We start from the raw sequence: 25,987 nt of genomic DNA on the forward strand, positions 1-25,987 counted from the left end.
AGTGTAGTGGTGTATCTTGAGTATAATTTGGCTTTTATTGTGTTTGAAAAGGTCAGGGTTCACTTGTCAGACTGGATTCTGCGCATATGGTTTCCTGTGCAAGTTTATAAAAACAAAATAAACAGTCCACACACATTATCCATCCAGGGGAGTTTACAGATGCTATCCACGACTGAACGCGATTACCATTTGTGTGTCTACAAAAAAACAACTGCGCTCGAGTACACACCCGTACACCTTGTTCATTAAAAAGTTAACCTGTGTTGAGGCTCGTAATTTAATCGTGCAATGTTCACTGCTGGGGTTTATTTTGATCATATTAGCCAGTTTTTGAAGTTGCTAACGCAACATATGTTGTATTAGCTATAATTGGTCAACCTCTGGAATATTTGCGGTACATTATCTGAGTCCAGTCGACTACATCGCCCGCTCTCATCTCAATATAATAAATGTTGATGTGAAAAACTGCCAATGGGACCGGTGTTATCCCCAGATCATGGTACATGCGCATTCTGAATTTGTATACACATCTACCTGTAGCTATGAATCATTCATTATCATGTTGCTAGTTTCTATTCTGGGACCTTTACATGAGTTTGTGGTGTTAAATCCACCGCCGGGAGGGCGCTTTGCACCTTCACACAGACAGCTTCATTTGCAGACACAGGGTTTTTATTCCCCCCCTCACTGCTCTTATCTTCCTCGTGTGCTTTTTGGGCTTCTAAGCTTTTCTCCCACATTTCCTCACTTGTCTCTTCTCATTAGTCACCGCCATCCCTCTGCCTTCTTTCCTGTCTCGAATGATGCATGACGTTACAACCCTTTTTTTTTTTTACTAACACACCTGCCTCTCCTTCCTCTTCCCTTCCCAGTCATCTTAGCCTCCTGCATCCCAATCGCTTCCGCAGTTCTTCCTCTCGTCACAGAGTCGTGAGTCACACATATGTTTATCTCTGTCATCATTTTGCATGGTGTCATATTACAAAATAATCCCCCCAACTCCAGGAATCAAGAGAATACACACACACATGACTCATCTGCCAAGCTCCTGTCCATCATTAGCTCAGTATTAAACAATAGGAAGCAGAGGACCAGCTGCAAGCCACAACCAGCTGCGCTATTATTATAATTGTCCCTGCTGTGTGTGTGTGTGTGTGTGTGTATGTGCACGCAAAAGACATGCACATGGGTTACTTTCTCAGACTGATTTTTTTTCTTCCATATAAATTTTATCCTAATTACAAGCTTTTGATAATCTCGGTCCTTTTAAGAGTGGATGGGTGGGTGTTTTGAGGTGTGGGGAGGGTGAATGGAAGTCTATTTCCATAATTAGGGTAGGCCAGCAACACATGGGCCTCCCCTGACACTTCCCCTCCAAGATCTAAATATTCATGAGACTGTAAACGCTTCCATGAACTCTGTAATTATGGCCAGAAAATAGACAGGAAGGCAAAGCAAGAAAAAAAAGAAAGAAGTGGGAGGCTGAGAAAAAAAAAATGCCCACACACTTTTTTTTTTTTTTAACACACTGTCCCAGCAGCACCGGTAGATAATATCAACAGTATCTGCAGTTTTACGATACAGGCCAGACACTGCTCGCCATACTCAATGACCTGCTGACACTGATAAGACATGGCCCGGGGACGGAACTGTTTAAGGTGGACTGATTCTCGGTTTAAGTAGATTTGCATGTTTTGTTGCTTCAGGGAGGGGAAAAAACTTTTCCCGGAAATTGTCAACTAAACTAGCCATACATAAAGTCCCATCACATCTAAATTTCAGCTTTGGATGTACAAGTAGTTGTCATTCTGAATCCTTTTTTGACCTTCAGATTAAAATCTAAACTCATTAATTATCTACATTTCTTATTCCACACTCACAGGATTCTATCCCAGGTGTCTTTGGGGCAAGAGATGCCAGGTGATCACAAGGAACACATATGGAGACATTCAACCGTTCATTCATTTACACATCTTGGCAATTTAGAGTCTCCACTGAGTTTGCATGGGAGAACATGCAAGCTCCACACAAAAAGGGACTTTCTTGCTGGGAGGCCGAAGCAATAGTCACTGTGCCGCCGCACCGCCCGACATCTAAACCTCCAATGCATTAAGTTTGCATGACTCATAGTCAAAGCGCTATTTGAGCCTTAAGTGCCTGCGCCTATTGGACATAGCCACAGGCGGCAGAAGATGATATCATGGCAGGGGAAACTCTGAATGTATCATAAAATGACGGCCATACATTTTACAAATAATCAAATAAAAGCCAGAGTCTTTTTTTCTTGTTCATGTGTTTTAAATTACAGTGACTGGGATACTTTTCACCTCGACACAAACTCTAACAGTAAAATGAATGTCCTGCTGGACTCATTCCGTTCCCTTTACAGCCTGAGGAAAGTCAATATCGAGTCTATTATTAGTGTGAATATGATGTGTGGAAGCCGAGCCTCAGAGTGCAGTCTGGTCTATTTTTGTACTTATCAGTAAAAGGATGGAGAAAGGATTCCTTTGGCAAAAATGCTCAGTGTGATATGTAAATGCTCTTAGTGTCACGGACGGGAAATTACGATTTATTCAGCGTCCACATTTCCTTTTGCATTCCATCACATTCTGTTCAAAATTTTGAAAAAAAAAAAAAAAAAAGTGTTTTTTTTTTCCCCCCATCTTCCCCATCTCTCAAAGTTATTGCTGATTTGAATTTCGTCATCTCCTTCATGTGGGTCAGCTGTTATCCGTCTCCCATCACGGCCGAGGGAGAGAATGTGTGGAGAATACTCAAAATTTGCTGGGACCTATGAGAGAGTGAATGGTTATACGTCCCTATAAGATGCCCTGTGATTGGCTGACATCCGGTCCAGGGTATGATCATGCCTCCCAACTAAATGCAAATGAATTGTATCTTCCATCAATTTTACCTTGTATTACATATTTGATTCTTTTTTTTGCAATTTTTTAGTAAAAATCAGTAATTTATTAAAATGTATGCAATTAAATTATTCAATTATGCTTTTTTTTATTTCATTTGTTATTTTGGTCAACCATTTCCGTTTTGCTTGCTTTTATTTTTCTTTCTTTTACCATTGGAATTTTCAAGGTTTTCCATTCATTTTTTTCAGTTACTTTTAGTTTCTTTTTGCAAACTTCAGGGTTTTTTTTTCCATCATCATTTTGACAAGTTGTTGTTGTATTTCAAAATGTTTTTCCCAGCTATTTACTTAGCTGTGGCAAAAGTCACCATCCCGTTCGGGATCCTGCGCCTGCTTCGTGTTCCAGGATGAGTCACTTGATTTTATTCAACTGGAAAAGTGATCAGTCTCACAAAAGCCAGGAAAACACGGGCAGACTGCAACAGTGACACACACTAAAACTCTCTGAATACAGAGGGGAAAATACACATGGGCCAACAAACGCAAAACAGTGAATCACAGTGAAATGACAAATGAGTCGGCGTGAGGCTGCACAGACACTGCCATCATTTATATGTAAATGAGTGTGCTGCTGGCCACTTGCGCCACAGACCAAGACAAGAGCGCACTTTCCGATCAGAATACACCAGACATCAGATCGGGCGCTTGGGAGCGACAGGAAGCCAGACAATGCATGACTAAATGGGACACGAAAAAAGGTGAAATGAGGTGAGATGACGGGTTTGTGGGAGGCGGGACATTAATCCGAGACCAAGGTCTGTTTGACGCAACACCAGTGACTCCATGTCTGGGGTTCTCTCTCCAGTGGGGCGTTCTGAATTTAAAGGAAGTATTTCCTCCCCGTGCAGGTGGCTGAGGTTATCAAGCTGCTCCTTGAGATGCTCCGAAAACAATCTCGGCAGATCAGGATTAAGTCCCCGAGACACCCGGCGGAACTGATGAGCACACGGAAACTAGAAAACGGAAGGGGAAAATGTTGACTTTTGCCATTGTCAATTAATGCCCGCCACTCGCTTGATTGACAGGCACACACAATGTCACGTCAAAGAGCTTAATAATTAGAATTATCCTGTTACTGTTATGGCCACAGTGAGTCACCAGTGAGTCAGTTGTCTACGTGCACGCAAAAGCACAATGGTCGAGCGCACACAGAGCCTGCAAGCTACATTAATACAATATGCACCTGTCGAGGGCAGGGGGAACATATCACCCTCTTGTTTGTATCAACCTGTAATGTCACTGTTGCTGACTTGAGAGGAAACGGTTTTCCTTGATTGACAAGTGTGTGTGTGTGTATGCGTGTGGGCCTGTGCTACTTTTCAAACCTCAGCAGTATAGGGAATGCCAAGTATAAATCTATAATCTACTCCGGCGCCATCTGCCAACAGAACATGCATACATTTACATAGTTGTCGAAGAAAAGACAGCAACCTGGATATAAAGCTGAGAAGATGGGGGAAAAAAGCGGACAAAAAAGAAACACCGGCCAAATATCTGTCCGTTTTGATCCACTCGACATCTGAGTTCATTCTTATGCAACAGGACTTTGGGGGAATGGACATCAGACGGGAGATATGAGCGGTGAGTAAGCCTTTCTGAGGCGCTCATACCACTTGAACCAGACTGACGCCAGCCCACATTTGTCTGTCTGTCGTCCCGTCAGCAGCAGGTTCGGAGCCAAGAGAGCAGCACATCCCCTTGACCGCGCTTACCAATATCGCAAAGTTATCAGACAGGAATACCTTTCAAGTGTACTCCAAAGGGATCAGATCACTACTGCACTTATACAAATGCATGATGATAGTGCCGGATGAGTAACACTTTATTGCTGAGGGAAATTCTTGGTAGTCACAATTTTGGATTGATGTGATTATCATGGATAATGCCTGACATTATTCTGATTGAATTTTTGTTTTGAAATTGAACTTTCTCAAAAATTGGCCTGCTGTGGTTAACAGCAGGTCTGCTGTGTTGCTGTGGTTAAACAAGATACACTCCGTTCTCTTTTTACATGCATTTGGAGGTCTGCCCCTGCTGGTTAGCTTAGCATACATAGATGTAGCCTGTAGCATCACTTCCATATCTCCCTATCAAACACACACTCCCGCTCTAGTACGGTCTTAAATCATGTTGGACTCACGCATCATATGATGAATTAACAATGATAAATTAAAAGATAATAACAAATACATGACTACGTTTGCGTTGAAATTATCGGGCTTTATCTGATAATGAATACAAGAAGAAACATGGTTTTCATTTTTTTATTTTTATTTGATGTGTCTGATGTGAGACATTCACGCATCTGTCTACGTAAACTGCAAAACATGTTCTATTCCAACAACAAAATGAACATGTTATTCATTCTCGTCAAAATGCGACTCACGATGTTCGAGGCACTGTTCTGGGATCTATTTGCGTCCCGATTTATCTGGCCTAATTTGAGGCTTCACAGGTTCAGATAATTCAGCCTGCTTCCTGCATTATCTCTGTGCGGAACAAAACAACCATAGGGGGGAAGGTTTGGAAATTAAGCAATAAAAAATAATGACGGTTGATGGAAAGCAACTCATACAGACCACTAGCGTAGCAGAAGCTAAAATCTCATTTATATTCATTTCTGGTGATTTATTTATGTGTAGCAAGTGTTTGTGGACATCTGGGTGCCTCTTGATTTGGGAAATTGGCCTCAAAAAGTCCCCAGATTTCCACATCGCTGCTTCAAAACTGTCTGTTTAGTGTATAAGGAGCAGTGAGAGAGTGTGATAAGACAAATTGAGCTTTAAAAAAAAATACTATCCGACCTCTGAGCTGAATCCCATCTGCCTCTCAACTCACACGGACTCCTCAAGCTGGTTATTAGTCCCTATGGAAGAATAAAAGGGAGGATTTTTTGTTAAAATGAACTGAAAAGTAAGGGAGCAAAACCTCTGACGTCCCAAGTGTAATGAGCTAAAAGATGAGACAACATGATATATGCCCAGACCAGGAGGGGCCAGCGAGCAATCTCATGCTAAGATGGTGGAGCATATTTATAGCTGTCAGGTCTAAGTCCTACTGGCTGTTAAACTGCCAGTTCGGCCCAGGAGAGAAAGCGGCTTGGCAAAAAATTTAAAGCACTAATGGCAACTGACATGTGAACGATACGCCGCTCAAGACGTTCATTTGAAAAGCAAGAAAGAGAAACGCTTGAAACGACTTCACTGAATATCAGCAGGGGTATTTGCGCTGTCGGCTGAAGATGTTATAACTGCATTGATGTGCCGTGGAAAGCAGTGGAAATGTCTGCCGGAGTTGAAGAGCAAGGAAAGAAAGATATAGTGGCAAGAACAGCGGAGTGAGGAAAGGAAACCAGAAGGAAGTTATGCATATGTTATGCATGTTACAGACAGACTGAGCAGGAGGTAAAAACTAAAAAACAAGAAAAAAAACAAAGATGTTATGATATAAATTTCATAAAATCTGTCGGCGACAATTGTAAAATGTAACAAAACCAAAAGATGTCTGACCTTGAAAAGCCACCGTTTCACAACCAGCATCACCAGACATCAGTTGTTTCCAAGGGTGGAGTTAAAAATCAGCTAAATAGCACCAAAAGGTGTCAATGTGTGTGTGTGTGTGTGTGTGTGTGTTTGTATGCATACACAATACCAACCTCAGCTGTCGTTGGCATTCTAGATCATATGGTCTGCATTAGGTGCGCCAATATGGATGCGAACATGTTGATTTAACCCAAAAACAAATATTTGTTGCCGGCTGGCATTGAAGACACAACAAAGATGTGGAATACAAATCTGGAAAGTTTTTATGCTGTCAGTCACGCACACAGACAGATAGATCAGCGAAAGGCTGACTGTTACAGTTTTGTTTTGTTTTGTTTTCTCAGAAACAACATGGAAACTCCGCACAGTCATTGGGAAAAGTTGCATGGACATGGAGGAGACGCGGTCAGGGGTAAGGCACGGACCTCCTGGAGATCCTCAGCTTGTGTTACAATACTCCTTCCCCTCCTCCATCCCTCTCTACCCACCCCCACCCTCCTTATCAGAGAAGTCATCCATCAAATAAGTGACCTCACCCCCCACTACATACGTACTTTCCTGCACATTGTTAACACCAGCTACACCTGTACTCCAAGTCTGAGCACCCACCCCCACTCAAATTGGCCCTTCATTCTTCCTGCATCTCCTGCGCTCTCACATCCTAGTGCTATTCAGCCGCTTTTCTCCTCACTCGAACATTCCCTCTCCTCCTGGATCCTGCCCTCGCCACACTCACCATCCGCTCCCCGTTTTCCGTGCCCTCGCCTCCTCGGGAATTCGAGGTGGAGATGTGCAAGGACGGAGTATCGGTATGGGAAAATCCCTCTACTTTATTAGAAAGTGATGCTTCCAAATTCTCTAACAGCTTGTATTGATTCCCCTAGTTTATGTTTGATGAGGGCGAAGAAGAGCTTTAAATCCATTGCCATCTGCAAACTCTTCAGGAGAAGAGGAGCAATTAGTGATAAACTACTCCAAACCCCTCAGTGCAGTGGGGTCACAAATAAAACATTGCTTTGCTTTGAAGGGGGAGTCACAGTTCCACGTCCCAAACCTGTTTGGTGAGACTGAAAAACCCATAGATTGAATTAGTTTTGAGATTTTCTGTATTTCTTCATGTTCCCCCTGATGTCGCCCACCCCTCACTAACCCACACACTTGCATTGCAGTGATTCATCAAACCTTTCCATCCCATCAATGTGTGATGTTGGATGACAGATGAGGTGACATCACTGGAACAGTGCGCACACAAGCACAAATATATAAACACACTCACACACAAACAGGGAGATTCGTGCACGTTCGGGCGCACGAAGCGAGCATGTCTCCACTGAACCTCCCACATCGAAAATGGATTATTGGAGCAAATATGCTTCAGCGGCGTGAAGCTGATTGTGGAGGTGGTTTTGGATGAGACTTCTCAGAGAGAAGACGCGGCGTGCAGCTCGTCTACTTCGACTCATTTGCAAAGAACCCACTGTTCGAAATCCTGCGGGGCTGCTCGTCCGGTGTAAACACAAACACTCACCGAACAGAAGCTCAACTCATCTGAGCGTGACACTTTCCTCCGGAGTTATGCCGGTGCAACAGGGCTCGTCCTCCCCCGCCGGTGATTACAGCAATATAATTCCAGAGGTATTTTCTGTGTTTAAGCGACGAGGAAATGCTTTTTCTTTGTTGCACTAATCGGTAGCTCGATTCGACCGAGCGGCCAGGGATCCGTTTACTTACCTCGCCTGTGCGCTGATTGGTCGCCTCCACCATAACACGAAAGTTTGCTCTCCCCCCATTGGCTCAGCGTCTGATGATGTGTTTAAGATCTGATTGTAAAATCCGTCATCATAAACGCTCTTGTTTGAAGTTAATTTTTACCCGCTGACTGATTTCTAAGATTTGAGTTTTGATGGCCGATTTGTTTAGAGGTTTTACCATCAAAATGTCTGACATACTGATTTGAAGTTTCAAGGAAATCACCTCGTCACTTTTCAACACGGGACATATATAAATGTAGTAAGACTGTAGTCTTCGGTGCAACAGCAGCAGCAGCAGCAGCAGCAGCAGCAGCTACAACAACAACAACAACAACAACAACAACAAGTATTTGTCTGTAAGGCTCTTCCCATCAAAGCTGTACAAAGAAGAAGAAATAAGAGTATGTCATAATCAGAATCAGCTTTATTGGAATTATGCTCTGAGAGTGGACAAAGTACATTATATACAGTAAAGAATAAAAGGTAATATGTAGTTAAATTGGGAATTTAAAAACTTATTAAGTTACTGTTATGTAATTTGATTTGGATTTTAGGTTGCAAGTTAAAGTCCTTTGAATGTAAAGTACATCAATAAATACACTTGGATGTCTTTCATCAGTGATCTTGCCAGTGACTTCCCTTCCCTGTACAATCCATCACTTAGCACTTTCAGTCACCTAAACTCAAAGGATGAAGTCATAGAATTAGTGATTTATGTCAATAATTAATCATCAGGTTTAAATATATGTTTAACTGCAAACTTGGTGGTGGACCGCTATAGAAATCGATGCATCTTGATTTGATAATTATAGTAGTATGATTTTTATTAGGTTTTTGTCTTCATAATCATCAAAAGAGCTTATCAGACAACTGTGATCTTTCTTATTAATGTCATATCAAGGGTATTACTATATAATGTAATCCCATACATCATTACCAGCAGGATGTAATTTTAATCATATAAACGCTTTAATGAAGTCTTCAGTCAGTTTATGCTCTGAAATATACTAATTTCTGGGACAGCATTTTTAGGAATGTGCTCTTCCAGATTTCTGAGATCTTCATGTGATCATTACTTCTTTCTCAGCTTTTGAGTGTTTTAACAAATCCTACATTATGAAGGGTATATTGAAAGGGAGATAAACGAGATGTCTACCAAGAAGTCAATTCAAAATGTTAAGTTCTTTGAAGATACTAGAGCACAGCTGATAGATGTGTGCTCAGGTGTTGCACAGACCACTTTATGTGACTTACTGGGTACAGAATCTATACCATTCAATAATTAATTATCTTAACCTTACAGACTTTTGAAATTCTCTCATGTTAAATGTGTATTAGTCCAATATCATAACAATTAATACGCACTGATCATCTTGAAAAGAATACAATGCAGAATTGTTTTAAAAAACGATGGCATCATCTAGTGGCCAATGTGCGGAACTACACAAGACATTTCTTCCATCGAAATTATTCTTTATTTTCCGTCAACAAAAAACGAGAAAACAGCTTTAGTTTGGTTGTAAATTTATTTATCTCTGTGTCCAAAAACAAATACACCAAAGATTGAGTTGACTAGAACCGATTTTCCAGTTCTCCTTCAATCATACATGAGCCTGCATCCTGTCCACATCTGTAGTGAACAGTTAATTGCATACAGACATTGAAAATGGTACCAAAATACATATTTAAAAAAAAAAAAAAAAAAAAAAAAAAAAAAAAGAAAGTGAAATGCACCTTTCATCCAGTTGTCTGTTTAGTCACATTTTGGTAATTTGTCCTCAAGTTTTTAACCATAAAGACAAAGACATAAAAGCTATCAGTGTTTTACTGGAAAACATTTTAATGAGTCAGCAACTATGGGCTTGCAAAATGTCAGTGGAGACCAACAATCAATAACTAATAAAGCTTACAACATAGGCTTTTGCTTTGAGTCAGAAAATAATACTGCAAGTAATGGGGAAAAAAAGAATAAAAAGAAATTAAAAACAGCATTATGTACCGGTTTGAAAGCTCAAGATTCGCTGCAGACACCATGACACCTGGATAAACTTAAAAGTTGTTTGGAGAATAAATACCGTTGGGGTTGGGAAGCATTAACGCACCAAAATTTGATGATAATGTCATCAGAATTACATGTTGGGACTGACTACTTGTTTTGTGCATTGCCTGAACAGATGGCTTAGAAGACTACATCTCCCTTTTCTTAAGAAAATCATCTTCATATGTGTGGATCCATCAAATTCGGTTTTGAAAGTTCCAACTGATAGTGGAAATCTGTTAGTGCTAATCATACTGATATTATGACACTTCCGTCTTTTTAGTCAAAGTTTGATATTAAGAAACACTTACAAGAAAGACAAACAGGGAACCTTAGCAAAGATGGCAACAGCTAAACATGATCAAAAGAACTGCATTGAAATGAATAACTGATGCTCCAGCACATTATGCTGAATAAAAATATTTAACCCTGCAACATGCAGTCATATTAGCACTACTACTTGCATGGAACCTAACAGCATTAAACAAATAGTCAAGCAATTTCAGTATTACCGTCAAGAGTCAATGTCAAGACAATGTTAAATTGCACAAAAATGGAAACAGTTGCTGATGCAAAATGACTGTACTGGGTCCTAAAGGAAAACAATAAATGATATGCACATACAATATCTATATTATATACAGAGACACACACACACACACACACACACAGAACATCCTGCACTAGTACTGAGATACTGTACAATATATCTGCTATAAGAACAGTTGTTCAAAATAACATTTTGAGATAATACATTTTTAATTTTTTTTTTTTTTTTTTTTTTACAATGTACACATTTAAACTGTCCACACAGTAAAATGCAAAGCACAAGCCCTTAAAGGCCACAAAAGTGCATGTTATCAGGTCAGCTGGAAGCCGCTGGAAGGAAAGACCGGCAAAGGAGGGAGAAAGTATTGTAGCTTTTCCACACTCCCAACCACAATGTCTTGCAAGATTCATACTAAGTGGAGGGAAATATGGAGTAGATATTAATTTAATACACACACACACACACACACACACACACACACACACACACACACACACACACACACACACACACACACACACACACACACACACACACACACACGTGCAGACACACACACACACAAACACACACACAAACTGAAAGGGGTTTGGGGTTACGGGATCACATCTACCACTCCCACATTTCCCTGCACTGTCACATTTTAAATCAAGTAGCAGCCATGTACTGGATACTTGAAGCCTTTTGGACAGCGGCACAATTCACATGAACATAAAAGACACATTGGTCTCATGTTTACACACAAGATATTAAAATCCTGAGCAGTGATAGTGTTCAGGAAATACTTTGGCCTTGAATGTCACGCCTCGGCTGCGCCCCCACCATTTCCACATTATGACAATTGTTTTGTGCTGAGTATTGTGTCAAACAACGCAACAAATCTGGTTCTCTCTGAGCAAGATCATTCTTTTTGAGGGAATATTTTGTGTTTGTTTCAAATGATCTGGCTGGATGTAAGAGCAGAGAGAAAGAGGGAGATGCCTTGAGATAGCGAATGACAATTGGGTACAATTCAGAAGTTTGTTGATCAGCACATCTTGTCAATGGACCACCAAGACTCCCAGCAAGTTTCCAACTCCTTTAACAAGAGGACTGAAATGTAAACTGGGTCAAATCTTAAATGTCTCAGTTGGCGAATGAATATTACTGACACATCAGGTAACACTCTTGCAGGAGCTGGATTGTTTGAAACTATGTCCAGAATGGTAATGCCCAATGTGCCTCTTCACTGCTGCGTGTGTGCTGACACTGGCTACTGATCTCATAATGCATTGTGTTCTGCTGTCTCGATGAATATTTCAGTCCCAACTGACTGAAGCTCCATTTCAAAAGGGCCAACACCTGTCAAAAGTAATTTTGAAGGATAGCCATTAATGGAAATTGGCAATAAGTCTCGCTGTTGACAACTCACAAGGCCAATTTCAACTGAAGCCTGTCACTGTCAGGCACTGGATCACCCAGAAATAATGATACAAAGGGAAACTCAGCTCACAAGTGTTTACAAAGACTGAGGTGTGTCTACTTAAATGACAGGCCATTTCAAACTCTTGGATTATTAGATTCTTAGGTTCTGCCTTGCATAACCTTTAGAGGAATTAAATGACATGTACATAGAGAAATGCATGAGGTCATTGTTCTTGCAAAGATGAGTAATGGTATATGAACTGCCAATCAAAACGTAAGATAAACAGAGGCTTGGCTTATTCAATTTAAGATATATTCTTTAGGTTTCTCATCAAAAGCTGTTGTATTCTAGCATTCCCCATTTCACAATACCATCCAAGAGTAAAAAATAAAAGGATTCACTCGGATGCAAGGATCCATATTTTAACAATTTTACTTAAGGCCGCTGAATTGTGCTCTAAATTATTTTCTTCTGAGGTACCTTCTAGTTAACAGGTGCTTTCAGTCTCTCCCCTGTCACACCATCTTCTCTCATTCTACTTAAGTACTGTAACGTCTCCTTTGACCTACAGTTCCCTCATTCTATTCCAGCAGTGTAATAACAGAAATTTGAGGTCTTGATGCTGATATTGTAACAAAAGGAGTCTTTCAGTTCATTGTAATTCAGTTGCACATTGCTGGTCCACTAGCACATCTTCAGTTTTCCTTTGGTCTTCATTATGTTCTCACCAGAAGGCATTCTTCTTAGCCATTTGCTAACTGACCCCTCGCTCTCTTTTTAAGCAGGGATGAGGCCAGACTTGGGGACTAACGGCCAAGCAAATATACTACCACTTCATAGGTGCACATCATGATCGCAGTGTTGGGAATTTGTCTGACCAGGTGAGTTGTTAGGCCACGGTACAGTGCCCGATATCCCTCCTCCCGGGGGACTGTCAGTAGAGTTTGAAAGAAGGAGCGGTACTTGCTTCCCTCTTCTCGTAGCCGTGTACGGATCACCTCTGCAGTTTGAGAGACAGAAAACAATGCTTTTTAATAAATGGAAAACTCATCAAGCTTTAGAACATACCTGGAACTGAAAATCAATTGTTTGAAGTTGATGATACTCTTGGGAAATCCACCTCAACTGTACAGGTATACCCAAACATTTAACACAATTTTTTTATATTGTGGTGTAAATGTAGGTCCATTTTCTCTTCAGGCAAACAGATGTCACTTTATACCTTGATGTTGAAATAAAACTGGCAAAGCTTCAACGGCACAATTAAGAATGTCTGTTATACCAGAAGTTTTTCTTGCTGTTGCTGCCTGTTAGACATTTTTAACCAGTAGATCTAAGTTTGAAGTACATACTAAATATTGCAATATTTTGAGGATAGGGTAAATCATTTTCCTTGTAAATATAAAAGTAGGATTCATTACCTAAGAAGTAGTAAATTAGCATGACCATAGTTGACCTAGATAACTTTGCCAGCTTCTTTCTAAATTTCACACAGTGAGGTCATTGAGTATTTTGACAATGACACAATTATTTTCTCAACACCGCCGCAAAAGATATCAAGCAAAGCCATGAACGCGTGATTGAAGAAGAGACTTTAAGTCAGGTGAGTAACTAAGCAATAAAAGTATCATCGCTTTCAAAAATGTAAAAATAATTTCAAATTGTTGCATTTGGGTCATAATCAATCGATTGTTGTCAGTTTTAGAAGCATTTTGCCAAATATGTGCAGAGTCCAACCCTGACCATGTCTGAATTCATCCTTCTGTTGACTGACATCTTCCTCAAGTTTAAACGCTTTTGTTTTGACAGTAAATACACAGAAATCTATCGGGTGTAAGATTGTTGAATTTTGGTGGTTGTTGTTGATGTCGCAGCTCTAGTTTGTACTGTGGTTTTTCAGTGTAAAACCACACTAAAACTAACTTCCAGTATCCAGACTGGATCTGTCTCAAGTACATTACAGCAAGCAGAATTTATTAGTCACAACAAGAAATTAACAAAAAAAAGCAAAGTTAAAAATGGCTGGTTCCTCTGCTGCTACCGAACATCCCTGGGCTCATCGTTTGAACTAACATGGTCAGCCAAACTCACCCCGATGGAGCCCTCTTTTTTTTAGCTGGTCCCTCAAAACCATGTAGATATATGAAAGTTCTCATCAGAATACTTTAACAAATAGGAAATATAGAATTGTTTGTCAAGATTAACAAAATGAATCTTTTGTTAAACCTAAATGTTATGTTTCACACGCTCTCATGGTGGCCCTCAGGGTCAGGTCTGGGAGTCTGAAGGACAACTCACAGACAGCTCGACAAACTATCATCGTATCAGGGGAGATGGAGAAGCACATTTAATAGTAAGAGAAAAACAAACGCTAATATTCACTGAGATGAGTGTTACAGATTATTCAAAAGTATCATGCTGAAATCACCTCAACAAAAACAATTGTATTATGTTCAAATGTTGATGAAGCCTGGGATACATTAATACTGCAACACAATAAGGATATTGATTTTGAAAAATTCATATTTTTTCTTTGGATTTTTTTTTTTTACTCCTATTAATTTAAGCAGACTGATTGATAACAGATATCGATGGCAGAAATTCTATCCGTAGGCATTCCGTGGATTTCTAATCTTTTCATGGAGTTTAATATTAAGCGGGCCAATCTAAATAACACTAGCATTTGACTTTAAGAAAAAAGGAGAGTAAGACTTACCGTGAGGGTAGGCAAGGGTGGTAGCACAGGTCTTGGAAGTAGCAGCTGCAAGCATCATGCCAACAAAATCTGAGGCATCTTTGACAGACTCATCTTCGTCATCCATGCTGGTGTGGGCCTTGGACTGTAGCAGCTTACGTTTAATACTCTCATAGATGACGAAATGGATCACAGTCTCAGAGATGCCAGCATATGATGCCGACATTCCTCGGTAGAAACCTCGCAGCCCGTCCATCTGGTACACCCGCCGCACGCACTCAAACGTGTTCATGGTCCGCTCACCCCGATTTCTGTGTTACAAACGCACACAGTTAATATTTGACAACAAAAATATAATTTTGACAATCATTCCTTGTGCTTTCAGTTACTCACCGGGAGTCCAACTGCAGACGAGTCTTTATCAGCCAAATAGGATTGGTGGCTGTGATGGCGGTGAACCCTGGGAAATTCAGAAGAGTTCAGAGGTTCAGAAAAATGCAGAGACAAGGGAAAATGCATAATCTAATCAACCACATTATATATATTATACTATTTGAAGGACAGTGGGAACGTGCTTCATGGAACAAAATTACATAACTTTTTAAAATGGTTTTCACGTTAAATACAAATAGTAATAACTGAAATAGACACATTGAGTCAAAATATATATTAATTCTATCTTTCAAGAAATCATTATGTTGACAGTTAACGCATTTTTTGAGAACATGATAAATATTGATAAAATTCATAGGAAGTAAAAACAACAGATTTCCTGAAGTAGCAATAAACCATGAAGGGCAGTGTTGCGCACCTTACTTTTTCATCTTGACTGTGTTATATTAAAGTCAGGAAGACAAGACCAAGCACTTCATTTGTTTTAGTGAAAGAATGTGTACTTTTTTCAACGTTTTCAATTAGCATTCAATAAAAGCATAACTTCAGGCCTTTCATCAAACAGGTATACAATTTTGAACAATCAAGCCACAATATATATTTGTTGCATGTTTTCATTGTAAACTATGCCAGATAACTTTTTAACTACAGAGCCAAACTAATCTACTGTTCAGTCAAGTTATCAGCCAATACAATGAAAGGTTGATACATTGATACTTTTGTCTTTGTTGGAAGACGGAAAAAAAATAAATATTTCTGATGTCTGCTCTAACTACAAACACATCCGTGTCAAACCTTGTTTAGATGTTTATGTTTGTTGCACTTAAGATGTGATAGTCAGCATATCTGCCAACCAATTTATGTAGCATACTGTTGAAATATGACAATATTTCCTGCCTTGATTTGTATATAACTAAATCAAATCCAAAATCTTTCAAAGACCCTAATGTTGACATCCACATAATGTGATACGCCAACATATCCTGACATTGAAATTTGCTTCTTTCAAGTCAAACAGCTTTTAATGTCAGCCTGGTTTCCTTTCCATCACTGACATCTAAAAATAATGTTACAGTGTTACACAATATTCATGCGGATCTTGTGTTGACATTAGCTCCTCTATGACTATGATATCATTGAAATCATTCATACATATAAGCAGAAAAAGACTGAATGGGATATCTCACATCATACACATTTCTACCTTGAATATATTTGAGGCATACTTGCAGATAGTATTCATCTACATGCATATCAATAAAGTATAAAAGGACATTATCAATATCTGAATTGATATTGACTCAATAAACAAGTGTTGGTGAGCCTCTACTTAGACAGACAGCTGCCTGTACCAGTATAACTACTATAGGCAAGACAAAGAGAGAGAAGTTTGAATAAAATGTTTTAATTATTCAGCAGAACTAATCTGCTCTACACCCAGTCCTGTTTTTTTAAAGGCAACAATGAGGTTGCAGAAAATGAGTTAAATATCCTTCTGTGTGAGTGCAAGAGTTCTGTTTAATTATTTTACACTCAATGATATTTTAAGCAGACATTATGCCATGAGAGCAGACAGTAAGTCATTTGGTAAAACACTGTACCACATAGAAATGAAACAACCATTTGCAGGAAACATCTAACACCGGAGAAAGTAAATAAAGAGACAGGAGTCAAGTCTATTGTATCAGTGCAGCACAGCCCTACATTGAGGCATCTGCGTGATGAGGCGAGAGGACACAGGTCTGTTGAGGAATAGAACATGAAAAGAAGAAAAGGAGAGGAGGAAGAAGAAATAAAGAGGGAAGTAGTAGGAAGTAGCGTCTATGGCGTGTACTCACGAGGGAGGGGCAAAGCTCCTCCAGCTCCTCCCCGCTGCAGCTAGTAGCCTGCAGATTTGGGGGGCTCAGATGGCGGGGATGTCCCACCCAATCACGCAGGGGTGAAAGCTTTACAGTAAAGCCCTAAAATAGACACAGGCTTTTCTGTACCACAGTCACACACAAGCAGCAGTCACATCCACCCACCCCCACACCCAAAACCAAACCCATCAACCCAACCCACTTTCTCCTACAGGTATATGGAGAACAGAGGGGAGGTAAAGGAGTGACCCTCCTCCCATCTTTCCCACATCTCCTCGCATTGACTCTCATACTTTATGTTAATATTTTTTCCCCACTTTATTTCCAGCTCATCCCTCCCTTTATTCCCCTTTATCAACTGAAACAAAGAAAATGTTGACTAAACAGAAGTCAACCCAGTCAAAAACTCCAGCTCCAGTGAGGTACAACACAAGTACAGAGAGAGAGGGAGAGGAGAGCATTGAGGATGTATTCTTCAGAACCTCTTGCCTTAAAGTGATCATAGTAATAGATTACATTAAATGGCTTAATAAATTGATGTTCATAATGAGACGCATCAGGGCGAAATGCTAACCTTGTCCTTGTGTAACAGACAGTAAGTGGTAGATGATAATGATGAGCTATGAAAGTGAAGAAATGACCAATGAGGATATGATGAAGATGGATTCATGACAAACAAGACATTAAATATTTTCTCAGCCAGCTTCCGATTACGTGTTTTGTCAAATATGTCCCAAACAACGCTTTGGGAAAATTTGTCTATTTGCTAGACTCTTTCCTCCAGCAAGTTAGCTCATAGTAATTGACTGTAGCCAATGGAATCAGCAGCCCACCTTTATTACAAGTCATAGTACACACTCAGACTACTCCAAAAAAGTTAGATAATGCTGTGTTTCATGTACTTACGTAATAATACATAAAAATGACACAAAGATGCTCATTTTCTCAGCAATTTCTAGGACTACACCTCTGTTACTGAGGGAAAAAAGGAGGGTGCTGTGATGTCACAAAGCTCCTTCGTCTATAGAAGGTTCACCTATCAAAAACATCACCTCAACTAGGTCTTTAGTTGTAAGGCTTTGCAATTTCAAAAAAAATGAGAAAAGTTTTCCGTATTGTATCTTTAAGAGATTTAGTTTGCTAGTTTTGTTTTAGACTACTTGGTTAGATAATGGTGTTTGGCATAAGGCTAACTCCATATGTACTGTATTTGATTATTTTTAATGGTTACGATACTGATACTAGATAAAAACTAATTGAGTTTTTGAGAAGGACACGTGTTTATAGGTTTACTCGGGCTTGCATCTCAAATCCAAAAATTTCCCAAAAGCTGACATGTTCCTTAAACAATAATACTATGATGTCCTTATGTGGTTAAAAAAATATGCTACCTAACAACAACTCCTAAGGCAAAAATGTAGTCAAGTTAGCTGACATAATGACAAATTTCCAAACTTAATATTTACAGTAAATTGTGGTTTTCATAACTGTAAAAAGTGTTACCAAAAATGGTCATCTATTTTGTCTATTACACTGAAATGGTATGACTAATATGTCAAAGAATATCAAACAAACGGTTTAATTTTCCAATTAACATATTCTATTTGAAATATTAAAGCGTAGTAAAAAACCATAAATCAAATGTACTCAGTAAATAAAAGTTACCAAGTCACTGAGCTAAAGCTCGACTTGCTGCATTTCTGTGCACAATGGGCCCTCAATGACACACCATAATCCTTGTTCAATTTGACCTACATACAGAAACCAAACATGCTTTAGATTAAGCCATGAGAGGAAAAACAAATTTAAGTACAAGAACTTCTTCTCGAGCAAAAAGAGAGTAAAAAACCCTTTCCGGGGGAGCCAATGACAGGAGTTGTTTTACGAAACTGGAACTGCAATCCACTGCCTCTCTTATGGCAAAGAAATTTGTGCAACATGAAGAAAATAAAAGACAGCACTTAAATGCCTAATGAGAGAAAACTATCCAACCGTATTCTGTGCCTTATGTTAAATACTTTTAATTACAGAGATTAAATTTCAATTCCATGATTTTCCTCTTACCTTTACTCAAATGATAATTTATGTAGAGATCATTTGAATAATAAATGATAGTAATTTGTTTTTATCAATAAATTTGAAAAGGCAAACTCATTATGACCTGCATTTTTTGTTCTCTTTATCAAAAAGGTACTGACTGAAACACACAAAATGACAAAAGACAAAATGCAGCACATAAATTACAGCAACAGTGACAAGGTTAGCATTTCTTTTGTGCTGAAAGCAAAAAAGAAAAAAATCCACAGATTTATTTGTCTTAACTGTTACAGTTAGTGGGATAAGACAATAGTCTAAGGGGAAGGGGGGATTGGTATGTTTTAAGAATAGACAAAACCAAAAAATTATCATGAGAACCTAAAACTACAACCCAGCAACTAGAACATTGCCATAAGCAATGGTAAATATCATTACAAATGAATTACCATTATAACTTACTAGTATTAATGAAAAAATTACCATGGTTTTCATCATACCAGTGTAAAGAAATGGGGTGCTACCTGACGTCTCCGCCTGAGTGCGAGGGGGCCCCGGTTGACCATTCGGGGCCGTGCTCTCTCCTCTATACACACAGCAAAGAAGGTGGCCCAGACCACACTGTTTAAGTAACAACTGGGATGTTAAACCATTTACAGATGCCTTTGGAGAGGCCTCAAAATGAAATATTCTTTTAAAGGACAGAAGGGTGATAGGGATTTAAGAAAATAAAAAGAAGACATTGGGGAACAATGGGGCTAAAAGAGGAAAGCACAACCTAAACTTTGAGGACCATCTGGTATTCCTCCTTTGTAATAGCTAAAAATTGATAGCAAATTGTTTTAGTAATGTTAGCAGTGGCACAAAGCAGAAAAGACAATGTACAAGACAGCCCAGCACCTTAATATATTTTAGAACTGCCTTCTTCTCAGTATTATGTGGGACACAATAGATGTTCAGATGTCAAAATAAGATTGAAAATATAAGAAAAAAGTACAAAGGTTCTTTTTTGATACGATTGATGTAGTTGAGACCTTTCTAATATAATGTTACTTTTGAAAGTATGACAATTCAGAAAAAAGCAACAAAAACAATTCTGGAACTATTATAAAATGACAAATAATTACATGGACTATAGAAAAGGCCACAATCAATATTCAGGGTCAGTTTGATCCTACAGTTTTAAATTGTGCTTTCTGATTAAAAAAAATCCCTAATGATATGTGCTTACAAAAAACAGCTAATCAATATCTACTTAGAACAAAAACATTTGTTACCTTTAGCATGCTTTGGATGTTAATATTGATGAAGATCACCCATCCTACACATGTATATAGAGAGGGGTAAAAGGGATAAAGTAGCACCCAAGGATATTTATTTGTAAAAACAAAAAACTAAGAAAAATCAACGTAAAGTGAAATTGTCTGATGAGGACAGACAGTAATAATCAAAAATTTTTGGGTTTGTGTTTTTTTTTTTTTTTGTTTTTTTTTTGCAAAGTCTGGTATTGAGGCACGGGCCAGGCAGACTAACAGACAGACAGATATTTCAGACAAGGACAAACGGGAAGAAGGGAGGGGGAGAAGGAGCCATCTTTACCTGCCATCCCTGCAGACACCATGTGCACTTGGGTGGAGTCTGGCTCCAGCACGCCATTCAGCTTCTCCTTGGCTGTAGAATAGGCAGCAAAGTAGATTGCCCTGTGGCATACCAGGAAAAAAAAGCTTGTTACATTTTGAATTATGAAAAATGCTTTAACTAATCAATTAATTAATTAAAGAGTGAATTGAAAAGAAATTTTAAAAAGCTCTATACAATTTTAAAAAACAAGAGAGAGGTGTTGTGTTTTGCTATGAGTTCATCAAGTCCTTTCCTTAGGCATCAGTGTAATGGTGGTGACTTTTCATCACAAACAACAAAAAAGCTTATATGCACACAAACACACATATTCATTTGTGTTTCTCAAATAACATTTAACATGCAAAGACCTACACAAATGGCCTCTCAACAGAGAAATACACATGCAATTGTGGTACACAAGGAAATTTTAAGCATGTCAGAGATAGAGCCATGAAGATCTACTGTCAAGGGCAAAGATCGATTTCAATGAATATAAAAACACTGACAAAAACAAACTGACCACTACTAATTAAATGAAATAGAAGCACAATGACTCAAGAGGCAGAAATTATGATGAATCGGTACAGTAGGGTGGGCATGGTCATGTGATGAAAATGCAGTAACATGACAGACCAATGGGTCAAGAAATGGAATGGCATACAAACAATCTTATTAATGGACCTTCCCGGTGATCCACAAAGATGCCATGCAACTGTTATATGCTAGCCGTGTGACAGCAGGCTGGTGACTGCTGTTGTGACAGGTTCATTCAAACTTTGACTCCGCTGTTCAGTAACCCTGACCAGCCAAGCAGCACTGAAAGGAAATGGTCATTAACCAGTGCAGTGCCGCGAGCAATTCACTAATTTCCGGATGTTGTACTATTTGTAGGCTTCTTGACGTTTAGTAAGTTGAAATTTATTTGAAAATTTCAAGAAGCCTACAAAGTGCCCAGGTGCTCAGTAATGTATTCTGCAAATGAAACAAGATATATCTTTGATCTCAGATAATGTGCTTGGTGATGTAGATAGGCCTTTCTTCTATTTGAATACAAGAATAAGAATAAGAATAAGAATAAGAATAAGAATAAGAATAAGAATAAGAATAAGAATAAGAATAAGAAGAATAAGAACAACTTTATATATCCCGAAGGAAATTGTTGTGCCAGAGTTTCAAGTAAAACATAACAATAATAAATAATAGTAGAAAAATTGTATAAACAGTATAAAAAAGGGGGAGAATAAGAAATACAAATAAAACTATAAAGTCTCAAAGTAACAAGTCAAGGCTATAAAGTGTCTTAAGGAGTTACGGTGACCATCAGTGCTGAACGACAGCTTAATTTGTTTATTCTGTTTGCCCTTTAATATAATCAAGTGTTATTTAAGTCTGTTCGATAGGTTAAGAAACATCTGACAAAAACTAAATAATACAGTGCATACCTGGAAGGTGCCACGCCCACAAGATTGGGTCCCAGTCCTCTAAACAGTGAACGGGCTCCCTCTCTTTCTAAGATTAACCTGCAGAGAGAGAACAGTTTACTTCACATTTGAATTGATACCAAGCTTGCATTGCATTCAATATAAAGACCACATTTCACATTTTACATTTATAGAGTAACCTTAATAATGACATTGTCAGTATGACATGTCTAAATTGCATAGTTGCTGTGTGACAACTGGGATCATACAAGCAGAAAACTAAGAATATGTTATGAATTCACAGAAAATCCCCATCAACAGACGCAACACACACGCACGCAAGCACACACACGCACACATGTGCACACACATGCACACACATGCACATGCACAAGTCTAATATTATACACAGGATCACTATCAACATACATACCCAAAATAAGAGTCCCAAAATAAATGCAATAACAGGTGCCTTTGCTATGAATACTGTTTATAATGCTATAAATGGTGCCTCACTAGGTTTTTCTACATTTGTCAGTTTAAAATAGTGTATCTAAACATGGCCGGATAGGTAAATAATAAAAACATTCTGTCACAACGAATACTCATGCATAATATATACAGCCTAGGACAAAGGTAATTCAGCATGACAGAAATAAATTCCTTCCAAACTGGACCGAGTTTCTTTTTTAACTCATATTTCTGTTCAAAATATTACCTTCACGTTGGGATGGGGGAGATTCTGCCCTTTTGTTCACAATAACATCCTTACATCTCAAAAATGTTTTACAGTAAACCATCATGACATACTCTGCTCTAAAACAGAAGTCTGATCCCTTCTCTGCATGTTGACCTACTTTGATATCTTTGATTCTTTTCATTTCCTTGCCAAAGCATATCTTGATTGAATTCAATTTTTTCCCCAAATAAATTATTCAGCAGACACTGAGCAAATACAAAATGACCAGATAGACAAACAAGTATTTCTGTTATGCCAAAAGAGCAAGCATCATTCTCCTTACTTGAGACAATGCAGAGGCCCTGGTGGAGCTACACGGGCCACACTTGCTCCATTTACAGTGCTGAGCTGTACTTCAGAGATGTAGAAAGTGACAGAAGAAGACTGTAGTCGGGTCTTCACCACTTCCAATGGACACGTCAAAATGGCACCCACTGTACCTCCACATCTGCAAAAACAAAAAGAGAAAACACAGAAGAGGAATCAAGCAAAGCCGCACAGAAATAGAAGACATTTAACGGAAAAAAAAAAAATCTGCATTCACAAGCTATCAAAGAGATACTGAAAAAAAATTAGCAAAAACTGAAACTAAAATTTGTCAATACTTTCTGCGAGTTTATGCAGTTTAATGGAAAGAAACAAGCACTGACTTTAACGACAACCAAATGTGTTTTACTAACTAAAAAGATGAAAAAGAAGACTGAACCAAAATTGAGCCAGATGGTTTAGTGATTCGCTGACCCTAAGCATATTCAAACTGAAAATAAAAACAAGTGTTGGTGTGAGTGAGAGTATATACGACACTGGGAAACCCAAGAGCCTGATGCTGGGAATTTGACCTCCATGTGAATTAAATCAAAAACAAGTAAACAAACTAAGGCTGACTGAAATCCAGCCATTATGTTTAATGTCCTCATCAATACATTATGTATTTCACCAATTTCTTTATGATCCCACCACTTTATTTTTTTTGTTACACCCACATTTGCCCCAGACTTCTCCTGCTTTGCCTGCTTTCTACCCTGGGCTTGCTAGTTGGCTAAAAATGTAGAAATAATACAATCAAAATAATAGTTGTTTGGAAGTGGTGTCCCCAAAACCAGCTATTGGCTAGAAATTCCTCTTGCTGCAGCTGCTTTTACGAAGCACCGGCTATATTTACCTTTCAAAAGACCGACCCACATTCATGCTCACTGGCAACAGTGACCCTTGCCCTACTTACACGGCTGCTGGATCTCTCAGAGACAGGGAGAGGAATAAACGGTGCCGAAGCCTCCAGCTCTTTTCCTAGCTAGCTAATGCATCGTGCTTTTTCAAGGAGACTATGTTTCTTCATTCCCTTTGCATTTATAATCCCAAAAGAGGGACAGCAACAGAACTCTATTGCGATGAGTTTAACCAATTTGAAACGAATTTAGATTGGCGCAGAGATATAACAAAGACAGACAAACTCAAGACAAAGCCTTGAAAGCGTGAACCTGATGCGCAGTGAATCAACATACTGTTAAATATAACAACTCAGCTCACTTTTTCTTGTCAGCTTGTTAGGCTTTTCGGCGGTGTGATTGATGTTTTCATCCATTGTATGGATTTCATTGTCTGTGCAATGCAATCACTTCAAATGAATTGTATGCATGCGATGCTGTGCAGCACAGGAATGGTGAATTTCGAAAGGTCATTATAATACTTTATCAAGAATTATGAAGAGTCACGAGATGGAATTAATCATGCGAATGGTCATTAACAATGTTATGAAACCAAGTGTTCAGACTTTTCAAAAACAAACATTTGCAGAAAATGTAGAAGAAAATGTCATTGCGACAGCAGACAAATACGCCACAAGGAGCCCGGAAATTTCACATCCCTTCAAAATAAGGCTCTTACAATGTCATGCACGAATGACATAGCCATATCGAGAGACATCGGTGATCGGTATGCAAGAGCGTTGATCCATATACACACATATATATTAACCTTAAAAGCATTACTCGTGGTGAAGGGAAAATGACTTGATAAATGACGAACGTCAGTTTGACACTGGCGTGCACACGCTGCTGCCAGGGTAGTACTGCGTGCACGCGCTGCTCTCGTTAGCTAGCTTAGTCACGGCCGTGAGCTATACGAGATATTATTTTCTCCCACTCGCCGTTCCAGGTGAAATACCCCGATATTTTTACTCTGAAACATCAGTTAGACTTACCCTCCGGCGAACAAGTGAACCAATGTGTCCCTTTGGCTCATTATTTAGCATGCTCTGCTTGGCAGCAAACCGTGGGGCTGCGGCAGAGGTGGAACCGCGAACTTGCTTCCCGTCGCCGTTCGGCCCGTGAGGATGCGCACGTCGATGAAACAAACGACAACGCCGAAGATGAAACAGCGGCGGGGCGAGTCTTGGGTGATTCAGACTGCAGTGGGCCGACAAACCCCCTCTCTCTCGCTCTTTCTCTCTCTCTATCTATCGCCTGCTCACGTTTCTCTTTCTTCACTCCTACAGCTTCTTATCGTAAATTAGCATCAGCCAAACAGCAGACAGCGCTCCAAGGCTAACCGCCGACAGAATAGCAACTCTCGGGTCGGGCGCAGACGTTTATATGTATCATCCACTGGGTTTTCTCCCCGCGTTCATCGCTGCGGCAAGGAAGAAGGTAGAGCCCATAGTATTTACTGTACAATCATAGGCTGGGAATCAGTCACTGTGATTGGTCAGTCTCTTTCGTGACGCAACGATGCCCCGCCCTGATCATGCACTGTTCACATGTTCAGCACTTAATGAATCAGAGACAGAGAGCCCTAGATATCGCTGAGGTCCAAGGGTTATTATTATTTTTTTGCTTCTAAATGTCGAAAGTTGAGGATGAAAAGTGATGTTAAACGTGAAAGTCTGGAAACATAATAATCGGTCGTGTTGGTTAACAGCTTAGCCTTTCAGTCTGAGGTGGTTAAATATGTCAGTAATTATTTTTGCTGTACTGGTTCAGAGACAATTATAATGCATCGTGAATCTTTAGAAA

At 39.3% G+C, this 25,987-nt stretch overlaps 2 protein-coding genes across 2 annotated transcripts in view; both read right to left on the reverse strand.

Moving 5' to 3' along the window:
* The window catches only part of spsb4a (splA/ryanodine receptor domain and SOCS box containing 4a), a 69,880-nt gene extending 61,637 nt beyond the window's left edge, over positions 1 to 8,243 (reverse strand). Inside the window, exon 1 of the mRNA XM_086171977.1 lies at positions 8,000 to 8,243. The gene's annotated coding sequence lies outside the window, so the exon portion shown is untranslated. The remainder of the gene's footprint in view (positions 1 to 7,999) is intronic.
* Positions 8,244 to 9,729: 1,486 nt separating this feature from the next.
* On the reverse strand, positions 9,730 to 25,618 carry slc25a36a (solute carrier family 25 member 36a). Its single transcript, XM_086172746.1, has 7 exons — positions 25,177 to 25,618; positions 23,260 to 23,424; positions 22,259 to 22,336; positions 20,796 to 20,896; positions 15,304 to 15,370; positions 14,932 to 15,221; positions 9,730 to 13,215 (listed from the first exon to the last, which is right to left on the reverse strand). The coding sequence occupies exons 1-7, from the start codon at positions 25,215 to 25,217 to the stop codon at positions 13,022 to 13,024; spliced, it is 936 nt and encodes a 311-aa protein (XP_086028872.1). The 5' UTR covers positions 25,218 to 25,618; the 3' UTR covers positions 9,730 to 13,021.
* Between the last annotated feature and the right edge of the window lie 369 nt (positions 25,619 to 25,987).

The sequence above is a fragment of the Fistularia commersonii genome, chromosome 25, assembly GCF_037954325.1.
Source record: "Fistularia commersonii isolate RoL2024-O1a breed Wild chromosome 25, RoL_Fcom_v1.0, whole genome shotgun sequence".
NCBI classification, from domain to species: Eukaryota; Metazoa; Chordata; class Actinopteri; order Syngnathiformes; family Fistulariidae; genus Fistularia; species Fistularia commersonii.